This window comes from Rhododendron vialii, chromosome 11a (genome assembly GCF_030253575.1).
Source record: "Rhododendron vialii isolate Sample 1 chromosome 11a, ASM3025357v1".
NCBI lineage: Eukaryota > Viridiplantae > Streptophyta > Magnoliopsida > Ericales > Ericaceae > Rhododendron > Rhododendron vialii.
In genome coordinates this window covers 29,007,651-29,020,701 of record NC_080567.1, presented here as the reverse complement: position 1 = coordinate 29,020,701, position 13,051 = coordinate 29,007,651, and the positions used below count along the sequence as shown (strand labels likewise).

General features: G+C 38.1%; 2 protein-coding genes across 2 annotated transcripts in view; one reads left to right on the top strand and one right to left on the bottom strand.

Annotated features, from left to right (window-relative positions):
- The window catches only part of LOC131306344 (NADH dehydrogenase [ubiquinone] 1 beta subcomplex subunit 3-B-like), a 47,548-nt gene that overhangs the window by 13,155 nt on the left and 21,342 nt on the right, over positions 1-13,051 (bottom strand). The window lies entirely within an intron of this gene.
- LOC131307076 (NAC domain-containing protein 67-like) lies at positions 11,272-12,734 on the top strand. Its single transcript, XM_058333493.1, has one exon. It carries the CDS (start codon positions 11,334-11,336, stop codon positions 12,732-12,734), a length of 1,401 nt encoding a protein of 466 aa, XP_058189476.1. The 5' UTR covers positions 11,272-11,333.

The following is a 13,051-nucleotide window of genomic DNA, read 5'->3' as shown; positions in this document are numbered from 1 at the left end:
GGCAGAAACTTACAAGACATTACCCCGGCCTTCCTAAACCTCTGATTTTCCCACCTAGTAATATATCGATCCCGAGAGTGCTAGTTTGAACTCACATGTAATAGATCTAGCATTGCAATGCTGAATAAAATGTGAACTCAAGTCCCGAACAACTTCTTCTTCAGAATCAATCCTTCTCAACTTTGGCTAGACTTTGAATCTTTCTCGGCTCTCATCTTTCAATTAATCAAGAAACTCCGGCTATCTTTCTTTATGGACCCTATATCCTTCTGCGTGTTGGTTCGCTCTCATGATCTAAGTAGACACAATTGATTAAGATAAAAAGTATTTTTCTTGTTAACGAAGCATCTGGTGCTGCATATGCATATCTTGCACTTACATTTCTTATCACGGCAAAGTGAATATTCAGAGGAATTTAGAGGTAGGTCAAGGCTCTCATATTCGTTTCGACCAACAGAGACTCATTGACATGTTATTTTGTTTCTTAAGGGTAGATTCTTAATCTTCAGATTGAGTCTCACATTGGCAGCATAACTGATCTTGGCCTTTGCGATGCCGCGCGTAATAAACTTCTAGTTGTTACCTGTGGAGATGGAAAAACGATTAAGGTTACTTTCAACTCCCGAGTCTTCTATAGTTATATTGTTTTCAATCCAGCATAAATACACTAACCGTATCCATAACTGTAGATGTTGGCATGGCTCTCCTGTTTTTTCCAAGAACTTTTAGCGGAAGTAGTAAAACTGCCGTTAATAGCCAGAAACCTTTACTGGCAGTAATTTACTGCCGTTTTTGTATTTTCAACAATTGTTTTGCCGGCGGAACTTTTACCTGCGATAATTTACTTTAACCGGTGGGGTTTTGGGACTTTTAACAGCGGTTTTAATGCAGCTTTTTTTGAATAGCAAAATAAAAATTCATAATCTTGAAATTGTTATTGTTACAAGACTAATAGGAGCAAGGAAATAACGTCTTGTTCAGTAGAACAACCAGTCCAATCCGAGACCCAATAACTAAATTGGCAAGAAGCCAATTCAGAACACCCAACGGGACGAAGCCCCTCTAAAGGCTGAAGCCCAATCACCCTAAATGGGTCTAAAAAACCCAGATCAAAACAATTAAGAGCAAAAGGCCTAATATGCCTAAAGGGCAGTGAGACGGATGGACAGCAAAGTTCGATGACCTGCCGTTGAGTAGAACCGATAACACCAATTTTGATAGCCGGCGGCACGATTGGAGCAGAAAACACACAATCCTCCCTCCAACCCCAAGACCGCACCACGCTGTTGAGCAGAACCGACTACACCAACTGTGATAAACGGTGGCGCGATCAAAGAAGAGGACGAGGTGGGAAGGAGGTCGGTGGCCTAAAGGGCAGTGAGATGGATGGACTGCAAAATGCCTCCCCCCGCGGTGAAGGAAGATGTTGAAGCCGAAGGTTTTTTTTTTTTTTTTTGGGGGGGGGGGGGGGAGGGGGGGGTTAGAGACCCGGTTTTAATGCCGATGCAAAAATTTGGTGTAGTGTATTGAAAATTTAAATTTTTTACCATTGAACGTATATTATCCACACTTAATGATTGGTGGTTATCAAATTCTACTGCCCTGTGGTACGCGCAAACTGTCCTAGAGACTACGTTACCAAAATAAATAAAAAACAACTGTCAAAAGGAGGAAAAAGTTATGATTTGAATGGGGTTGCATCATACGTGGGACAATTTCATTAGAATTGTGAGGTCAAAGTCACAAAATAAATCAATTGATCTGATTAACCTTTTTCCCTAAAACTAATTGGCACGTCCTCACTGGTACGTGTAGAAGTCTAGGAACGAGAGAAAATTAGGGAATACACCAAACTCTTAATTAGGCTCCTTTCTTAAACTTAACTTAAAATGAGTTTGTTTGTCATTATTTGAATTTGTTTTGCATTTTTTTGTTTTGCGTCAAACTTTTGATATTGATAAGTCTCGACGTGAGGAACCGGAAAAGTAATATTTTTTTTACTTTTACCCAAATATTTTGAGAAATAAGTGATATTTAATATCACTTATTTCTCAAAATAATTCATCTTATTTCACTTTATCTGCTAAAAAATGGTTATTTCTCAAAATACTTGGATAAAAATAGAATTTTTTTTATTTTTTCGATTTCTCTCATCAAGAAGAATTAATAATCCTCATAATTAGTTGGGTACAAAACTTACAAATGCGAAAAAAAAAATCTAGAAAAATTTGTAAATTGGCTATTGACGGGAGTGGAAATCCACTAGTTTCCCACCACCCTTACAAAATCTAGAAAAAATATTTAGCGGTCTTGAAACATCGTCACATGGGGCTCTGCTATACATGTTTGTGGGGATCAGTAGTACAAATGTATATCGACTCCACAGAAACGTGTGGCAGATTAGGGTGTTGCGATATTGCGCGACCACTGTATAATTACTCCACAATTTAACCCAACACCACCGACTGGTCCGTTAATTCCAACTAATTAACCCAAAGTCATCTGATAAAAAAAAAATTACACCTAAAGTCACGTTTTTTGTTTCGATTAAGAAATACATTCTTTGTACTACTCAAAAAGTCAACGGAATTTCTGGACAGAAAATAAAATACTTTCATGGAAATTTTTTAGAATTTTTTTCACCAAATTAAAGAACAAATCAAGCACTTTATATTGATGCAAAGAAATTCAAAAAATGGTACACAGACGTAATTTTTTTTTCCGAGAAATTCCAATTATTTTCGTAGGGAACAAGTAATTACGGACAGAGATAGTACACTACTACTCTAGTAAGTATATACATAGCCGACTTTCTATTGTCCTATATATATCCTGTTACCCAAATTATGCAACCTAGAGGGGGGGTGAATAGGATTGCTAGTAATAATTACCAATAAAAATTTATCTCTAACAATATATGCAAACAATAAGTATGCAATCAAAATAGAGAGATAGAGAGATAGAACCCGTTTATAGTGGTTCGGTCCGGATTTGTCCACGGTCCGGCCCTACTCCACTTCTCCTCAAGCAATTACTTGAAGGTTAGACTAATCTTTAAAAGATTACAACTTGTAAGTCTTGCGGGTGCTTACAAGAACCGAATGCCTCTAGCTTTCCCGAGGAGCTAGCACAACCGCAAGAATTTTCTCCGAAAACTTCTCAAAAACAATAACACCCAAATTCCAACCCGAATTTGGTCTTCTAAGCTTTCAAGTGTTTGACTCAAACACTCACTTAGGAAATACAAGTATGTGAAGAAGGTATGAAAATTATCGCTCACGACTTGTACAAATTTTCTCTCAAGAATAATATGAAAGTGGAAGAACAATGAGAATTTTTGGCTTTGATCTTTTGAGAATTTGCTCTTGCAATAATATGGAATGTTGTAGCTTGTGTATGTACTCATTAATGAGTTCTTGATGCCTTATATAGCCATCCATATGCTTCCTAGCCGTTGGAAACTAGCCGTTGGAACTAGCCGTTGGAAACTAGCCGTTGGAAACTAGCCGTTTGAAACTAGCCGTTGGAAACTAGCCGTTGGAAACTAGCCGGTTGGAACTAGCCGTTTGAAACTAGCCGTTGGAAACTAGCCGTTGGAAACTAGCCGTTTGAAACTAGCCGTTTGATAGAGTGGTCATCCGGGTGGTCGTCCGGTTGTCACAGCTTTCTGTTCAGACAGCCGGCTTGTCAGCCGGTTCGTCAACCTGTGGCTCACAATTTCATCTAAATAAACCGTTAAAGCATGTATTGAGCTCAATAAAGTCTTTGTAAATATAAATCATGAATCCAAGAGACTTTATGCTATATTTCAAGGTCACGAAAATATTTAATTCGGGAATCGACTTTTCGATAATTTTGTATTTGCCGAATAAAAATATCATTGAATTAATCATCAAAATAATTAATAGAGATGCATATAAATTTTCACAAATTATAATGCATACATTTTTCAACAATCTCCCCCTTTTTGATGATGACACAAAATGATAGTTTTTATTCAAGTAGGAGTTATGCCAATCTCCCCCTTAATACATGCACCAAAGCAGTTATCTATGATCAACGAGTAATAGCAATAATCATCAGATCATAGCAAGCAATTTTTTAAATTTGCCCAAAATGGCAAGATAGATCAATTAAAACTTGGCTTTTTCTCCCCCTGTGACATCATAAAAAAAACTAAAAAGAGAAAAACAATAGGGCCATGGTTCCAGCACCATGCTGCTCTTGCCCTGTAGCACTCTATCTTCGTTCATTGAGAGCTTGGCGTCCTTGATTTTCGTATTCTCGAATAATGGCTGCTACAACGGCAGCTATAATGCCAATCCAATACCACAGAGTATCCACATTTACATTCCATCCGAACCATGGTGGTATTCTCATGGTAAGTAACGCACACAGCAGAATGAAGATAAAGAGTTGCATCCAAATGGTTTGGATAAACAACCTGAACTCTGCTCGTTCGGCATCTCTTTCGTAAAACTCAAACGGTAACCCTTGCGGTATGTTTGCCATTGCTTGATGAGAGATTTAGGCCGAGAGAGAAGGAAAGATAGATAGATGAAGAGATAGAGAGAGTGTTGTTGAATTTATAGAGTATGAGAGAAGTGTTTGAGGATAAGGGATAGAGATGCGGCGCCGAATAGAGATAGGATAGGGGCGGTGCCGAATAGAGATAGGATAGGGGTGGCGCCGAATAGAGATAGGATAGGGGTGGCGCCGAAAAGAACAAGAATAGGGGAAGAAAATTGTGTTCGGGTGTTTATTGTTGTGTCCCCTTAATACATGCTCCCCCTAAAAGAGAGCTTTTTAAAGAATGCGAGGGGTATTACCGAGAATGATTATCCCTGCAAGCTTAGAGACAAGAAATTCATATCGGTGAAGTATATAAGAGACAATTTAAGCACTAAGCCATGAAGTTCATACAAACTAAGTGTAACAGACTTAATAAATCAGAGTTAGCAACGCAAAAGCTTGAATAAGTCTCAACCTCACGGTTGTCCGGTTGGACATCCGCTTGGACATCCGACTGACAAATGCAGGTTAAGTCCAGAAATCGTTTAAGAGGAGTAACATTAAAGACCATAAAACTGATTTTCTTCATACCAAACACAGGAAAATGAAACATATGATAAAATGTTTGGAGGGTGATTTCTTTATCAAGATCATTTGTACTCTCCATCAAGTATGATATTTACGAATTCAATCAACTCAACATTGAATCCAAAAAAAAAAAACTTTTGACATCAAGAACACAACTTTTTCATAAATGATTAGACATGCCGAGTTCTCGTCGAATGAAACAAAATTGTTCTTCACCAAGGGGTTTTGTGAAAATATCCGCCAATTGCTTGTCGGTACTAATAAAGTTAAGTTCAATATCCCCTTTTTGAACATGATCTCTTATAAAATGATGTCTAATCTCAATATGTTTTGTTCGAGAATGTTGAATTGGATTCTTGGTTAAGCTAATTGCACTAGTATTATCACATTTAATAGGAATATGATCATATTGCAAATTGAAATCCTCCATTTGTTGTTTGATCCACAATATTTGGGCACAACAACTTCCGGCCGCTACATATTCCGCCTCGGCGGTAGATAGAGCTACGGAATTTTGTTTCTTGCTATGCCAAGACACTAGAGAGTGCCCTAGAAATTGGCAAGTCCCACTTGTACTTTTACGATCAACTTTGAAACCTCCAAAATCCGCATCCGAATAACCAATTAAATCAAATGCAACTCCACGTGGATAAAACAATCCTAAGTCATGAGAACCGGCAACATATTTAAAAATACGTTTAATAGCTTTTAAATGCGATTCTTTAGGACATGATTGAAATCTAGCACACATGCAAACACTAAACATTATATCCGGTCTACTTGTAGTGAGATAAAGTAATGAGCCGATCATACCTCGATACATCTTTTCATTGACGGCCTTACCATTCTCATCTTTGTCTAGCTTAGTTGATGTGCTCATTGGTGTGCTCGTTGGCTTTGATCCTTCCATGCCAAACTTCTTAATAAGTTCTTTCGCATACTTGGCTTGGTTGATTAGGATCCCCTCATTAGTTTGCTTGATTTGAAGTCCGAGGAAGAAGTTAAGCTCCCCCATCATACTCATTTCAAATTCACCTTGCATACACTTAGCAAACTCTTTGCACATATTATCATTAGTGGCACCAAAGACAATATCATCAACATATATTTGAATAATGAGCATATCTTTACCTTTGGCTTTAATGAAAAGAGTAGTATCAATTTTTCCACGAGTAAAGCCATTGTCAAGCAAGAATGAACTAAGTCTATCATACCATGCACGTGGTGCTTGCTTCAAACCATATAAAGCTTTTGAGAGTTTAAAAACATGATCGGGGTATACATGATCTTCAAAGCCGGGAGGTTGTTTGACATAAACTTCTTCATTTATGAACCCATTCAAAAATGCACTTTTCACATCCATTTGATAAAGCTTGAAATTTTTGAAAGATGCAAAGGCAAGTAATATGCGAATAGCCTCTAATCTAGCTACCGGTGCAAAAGTTTCTTCAAAATCAATACCTTCTTCTTGATTATAACCTTGAGCAACAAGTCTAGCTTTATTCCTAACAATATTTCCGGATTCATCTAGCTTGTTACGAAAAACCCATTTAGTACCTATAATAGTGTGATCAAGAGGCTTAGGTACTAATGCCCAAACTTTATTCCTTTCAAATTGATTCAACTCATCTTGCATGGCCAAAATCCAATTTTCATCATCTTGAGCTTCCGGAAAGTTTTTAGGCTCAATTTGAGAAACAAAAGCTTGATTTTCACAAAAATTTCTATGAGACGAGCGAGTGGTTACCCCTTTCGAAACTTCTCCAAGAATCAAGTCCTTTGGATGGTTTTGCACGAATCTCCAATCCTTGGAAAGATCTTGGTTGTCTCCCATGACATCTTGAGGTTGATTAATAACTTCATCTTCTTTGATTTGAGAGCTTTCTACTTGAGTATCACCATCAACTTTTTCTTGAATTGTCAAGTCATGAATCTCATGTGTAATTTCTAAGTCATCATTATCAACAACATCCTTAGTAGCACAAGGATTAGATTCATCAAAGGAAACGTGAATAGATTCTTCAACAAGATTAGTGCGCTTATTATAAATTCTATATGCTTTGCTAGTAAGAGAGTAACCAATAAAGATGCCTTCATCCGATTTTGAATCAAATTTACCCAAGTCATCTTTTCCATTGTTTAATACATAACATTTACAACCGAAGGCATGAAAGTAATTAATGTTGGGTATTCTACCATTCCAAAGCTCATAAGGAGTTTTCTTGAGGATAGGCCTAATTAAAACTCGATTCAAAATATAGCATGAGGTATTAACGGCTTCCGCCCAAAAATATTTTGGCAAAGAGTTTTCACAAAGCATAGTGCGGGCCATTTCTTCCAAAGTACGATTCTTTCTCTCTACTACTCCATTTTGTTGAGGAGTACGAGGTACGGAAAAGTTATGACCAATACCATGTTCATCACAAAACTTTTCATATAAAGAATTGTCAAGTTCTTTTCCATGATCCGTACGAATGTTAGAAATAACAAATCCTTTTTCATTTTGAACTCTTCTACAAAGTTTAGTGAAATTAGGATAAGCCTCATTCTTATGAGCTAGGAACATCACCCATGTATATCTAGAGAAATCATCAACAACAACAAGACAATAATAGTTTCCACAAAGACTTGGAGAGCGAGTTGGTCCAAACAAATCCATATGAAGTAATTGCAAAGGTCTAGTAGTTGAAACAACATTTTTGGACTTAAAAGAAACCTTGGTTTGTTTTCCTTGTTGGCAAGGACCACAGAGTCTATCTTTTTCAAATTTGATTTTAGGAAGACCTTTTACCAAATTTTTTCTAGAGAGTTTTGAAATAGCATCCATACTTGCATGTCCTAGGCGCCTATGCCAAAGCCAACTATTTTCACTCAAAGCGGAAAAACATTTTATATCACAATTACTTAAATCATTGAGATTAAAAACATATACATTTTCAAATCTTTGTCCAACGAAGAGTGTCTTGTTGCTTTTGACATTTTCAATGATACATTTGGATTTTTCAAAGATAACACGATTTCCTCTATCACATAATTGACTTATGCTAAGAAGATTGTGTTTTAAACCACTAACAAGTAAAACATCTTCAATAATAGGAGAATTACCTATATCACCGATTCCTATGATTTTGCCTTTGTTGTTGTCTCCAAATGTGACATGTCCACCATCTTTAGACGAAAGAGAATTGAAAGCCCTCTTGTCACCGGTCATGTGTCTTGAACATCCACTATCAAGGTACCAACTTCCTTCCTTGAGAGAACTTTTGAAGCATACCTACAATAGCACATCAATTCTTGACTTTTGGTACCCAAATCATCTTGGGTCCTTGAAGGTTAGCATTGATACGGTTCTTAGGAACCCAAACCTTTTTTGCATTAGAAGATGAGTATCCTTTCATAGGACATGTAGGAGAAATATGACCAATTTTACCACAATAATGACATGTCAATTTAGAATGGCTAGAAGGAGGAACATCTTTTTCAAAAAGATTTTTGTGTTGAGTGGGATTATAACCAATTCCGGCCTTGTGAAAAGAAACCATTTGTTTTCCAAGAAGAATGTCTAAACTTTCTTTTCCATTAGTGAGTTTTGAAAGAGAATTAGTTAAATCATCAATTTGTTTTTCTAAATATTCGTTTTTGGAAGTATCCTTCAAATACTCTTTTTCTTTTTCCAAAGAGGTTCTTAAACTTTCATTTTCTTCCTCCAAAATATCTTTCTCTTCAATTAAATCATCTATTTCTAGTGAAAGATCTTTAGCAACCTTTTTAAGAAATTTGTTTTTAGAAACAACCTTTTCAAATTCTACTTTCAACTCTTTATAGGCAATAAATAATTCATCAAAGGAATAGGATGAGTCGAGATCTACCTCGTTTTCTTCGATGGCCATGAAACACAAGTTAGCGACCTCTTGTTGCTCATCGTCCTCATCGGAGCTACTATCGTCACTATTGTCCCATGTGGCCATCATAGCTCTCCTTTTGTCCTTCTTTGAATATTTTTTGGCATATGGACATTCACTTTTGATGTGGCCGGGCTTCTTGCACTCGTAGCAAATGATTGGATCCTTTTTGCTACTTTCTTCTTTGCCTCCATCTTTTCTTGAAAATCCTCTGCCTTTGTGAGATGCTCTATTTTTGAGGAGTTTCTTGAACGTTTTTGTGATGAGCGCCATTTCATCATCCTCACTTTCGTTGCTTGAATCCTCCTTGCTTTTTGATTTGCTTGTTGTACTTTTGAAGGCAAGATCCTTAACTTTCTTCTCTTTTTCACCCTTGAGGTTGTGATGCATTTCCTCCGTCATGAGAGATCCCATGAGCTTGTCCATCGTGTATGTTGAGAAATCTTTGGATTGTAGGATGATGGAGGTGGTAGTGTCCCAATTGGTTGGCATGGAACGGAGCACCTTCCTTGTCATTTCGGATTGACTGTAAATCTTTCCAAGAGCTTTTAAACCGTTAGTAATACTAGCAAATCTAGCAAACATTTGAGATATAGATTCATCCGGTTTCATTTTGAAGAGCTCATAGCTATGCACAAGAATATCAATTTTGGACTCCTTAACTTGACTATCTCCTTCATGTGACATTTCTAATTTATCCCATATTTCTTTAGCCGATTCACATGCGGAAACACAATCATATTCATTGGGAGTAATAGCACAAAAAAGAAGGTTCATAGCTCTATAGTTCTTTTCTATTGAAGCCTTTTCCAAATGACTCCACTCATAATCTGGTTTAGGCATAGTCTCTTCTCCAACTTTCTTAGTAGGAATAATGGGACCATTTTTGATAATTTTCCATAGATCATAATCCGTGGATTGAATAAAGATCATCATTCTATTTTTCCAATGAGAGTAATTTTCTCCGGTGAACAAGGGAGGTCTATTGGACGATTGACCTTCGATACAAGAAACATTACTAGTGGTTGCCATGGATCTTAACTCTTAGATGGTTAAATCTACAAACAAGAGCCGAGGCTCTGATACCAATTGTTACCCAAATTATGCAACCTAGAGGGGGGGTGAATAGGATTGCTAGTAATAATTACCAATAAAAATTTATCTCTAACAATATATGCAAACAATAAGTATGCAATCAAAATAGAGAGATAGAGAGATAGAACCCATTTATAGTGGTTCGGTCCGGATTTGTCCACGGTCCGGCCCTACTCCACTTCTCCTCAAGCAATTACTTGAAGGTTAGACTAATCTTTAAAAGATTACAACTTGTAAGTCTTGCGGGTGCTTACAAGAACCGAATGCCTCTAGCTTTCCCGAGGAGCTAGCACAACCGCAAGAATTTTCTCCGAAAACTTCTCAAAAACAATAACACCCAAATTCCAACCCGAATTTGGTCTTCTAAGCTTTCAAGTGTTTGACTCAAACACTCACTTAGGAAATACAAGTATGTGAAGAAGGTATGAAAATTATCGCTCACGACTTGTACAAATTTTCTCTCAAGAATAATATGAAAGTGGAAGAACAATGAGAATTTTTGGCTTTGATCTTTTGAGAATTTGCTCTTGCAATAATATGGAATGTTGTAGCTTGTGTATGTACTCATTAATGAGTTCTTGATGCCTTATATAGCCATCCATATGCTTCCTAGCCGTTGGAAACTAGCCGTTGGAACTAGCCGTTGGAAACTAGCCGTTGGAAACTAGCCGTTTGAAACTAGCCGTTGGAAACTAGCCGTTGGAAACTAGCCGTTGGAAACTAGCCGTTTGAAACTAGCCGTTTGAAACTAGCCGTTGGAAACTAGCCGTTGGAAACTAGCCGTTTGAAACTAGCCGTTTGATAGAGTGGTCATCCGGGTGGTCGTCCGGTTGTCACAGCTTTCTGTTCAGACAGCCGGCTTGTCAGCCGGTTCGTCAACCTGTGGCTCACAATTTCATCTAAATAAACCGTTAAAGCATGTATTGAGCTCAATAAAGTCTTTGTAAATATAAATCATGAATCCAAGAGACTTTATGCTATATTTCAAGGTCACGAAAATATTTAATTCGGGAATCGACTTTTCGATAATTTTGTATTTGCCGAATAAAAATATCATTGAATTAATCATCAAAATAATTAATAGAGATGCATATAAATTTTCACAAATTATAATGCATACATTTTTCAACATATCCCATCACATTACTTGGACTAACAACGTGAGATCAGAGAGAGAGAGAGTATTGTCAAATATTAGAGAGAGAGAGTAGAGTGGTGAGAGATCGAGAACAAGACATGACCGTACCAGTGGGTTATAAGTTTAGGCCTACAGACCAAGAACTTGTTATTGACTATCTTGAGAGCAAGTCCAAGGGTAAAGCCCTGCCTTGCGATGTCATTTTCGAGCGCGAGATTTACGGGACCGGAAACAAAGTCCCGTGGCAAATTTTCACCAAGAACGACCCGTGGGAAGAAGGCAGCGTCTATGTTCTCACGAAGCTGATCAAGGCCACCGGCAGCGACAAACGGACAGCTAGAATGGCCGGTTGTGGCTCATGGCACGGAGAGACCAGTCCTGTACGAATACTCGACAAAAAGCGTCGTGTGATAGGGTACAAGAGGATGCTGCGTTTTCGGATCAAGAATGGATCGGGAGCGATGGACGAGAGCGGGGAAGGAGGCCGTTGGATCATGCACGAGTTCTCTTTGTATGGCGGTAATGGTACTACTTCGACTAGGAATAAGCAATCGCCTAAAGGATCAGAATATGTTCTTTGTAGGATAAAGAAAATATATAACTCAAAAGACAACAAGAAATCTTCGAAGAAAGTAAAGAATGTTGTGGTCCCGAGGCCCGCAAAGCGTGCGAGGAAGGAGGTGTTTGAGCAAGAACAGAAGGGGGAAGCACTAGAAACAGAAAATATAGTTCCTTACTCGCAAGAACTTTTGGAAGCGGAGAAGGAAGGACATTATTCACAGATGCTTTCCGACGTGGATGCGGATCTTGAACAACTACGTCCTATGCTGGAGTCGGAGCAGCTAGCAAGTATCTGTCTTGATTTTGATACGTCAGACCCCCGAACCCTATCTTGGCTTCCCCCAACACCTTTCTCGGAAGAATTTTCAGAAGCGGAGGAGCAAGAAAATTATTCGCAAATGCTTTTTGACATAGATGCGGATCTTGATTTCGATGCGTTAGACCCTCAAGCCCTATCTGGGCTTGTCCAAACACCTTCCTCGGAAGAACTTTCAGAAGCGAGGAAGCAAGAAAATTATTCGCAAATGCTTTTTGACATGGATGCAGATCTTGATTTTGATGCGTTGGACCCTCAAGCCCTATCTGGGCTTGCCCAAACACCTTTCTCGGAAGAACTTTCGGAAGCGGAGAAGCAAGGAAATTATTCACAAATGCTTTCTTCCATGTCGGATGCGGATCTTCATGAGGAACTAGTTTCTATATTGAAGTCAGAGCAACTACCAAGTAGTATCGGTCTTGATTCTTGGCTTCCCGGCCCGACAATGCCAACACCTTTCTTTGAAGAATTTTCGGAAGCGAAGGAGCAAGGAAATTATTCGCAGATGCTTTTTGACGTTGATGCGGATACTGAAGAACTAGTTCCTATATTGGAGTACTTGGAGCAGCTACCAAGTTTCAGTCTTGATTTTGATGCGTTGAGCGAGGAATGGAGCTTGTAAGAGCAAGAGCAAGAGAGTAAAAGGCCCGTTGTTTGTTGTTGGAGGGCAATGAAAAACAAAAGAAATATGAGCAGTAGATGTTAGTTTACTAGTAGGTCATTGATCGATCGAGCCCATTAGTCATTCATTTATAAGGAATCGATCGAAAACAGAATCGTAGATATGGAATGTTCTTATCAGTTACGATTGTTCTATGCTTTGGAGTATAGAACTGCTTCTATTTTCCTAATGGTCTGCTTCTTTAATTTGCCTATTGGTTTGCTGTTCTATTTGCCTGTTCTTTTGCGCTGTACGTACGTAGCACACAATCGCTAAGT

Excerpts from the sequence above, each read along its gene's own strand:
- LOC131307076 (XM_058333493.1), top strand. The coding sequence starts at position 11,334 with ATGACCGTACCAGTGGGTTATAAGTTTAGGCCTACAGACCAAGAACTT.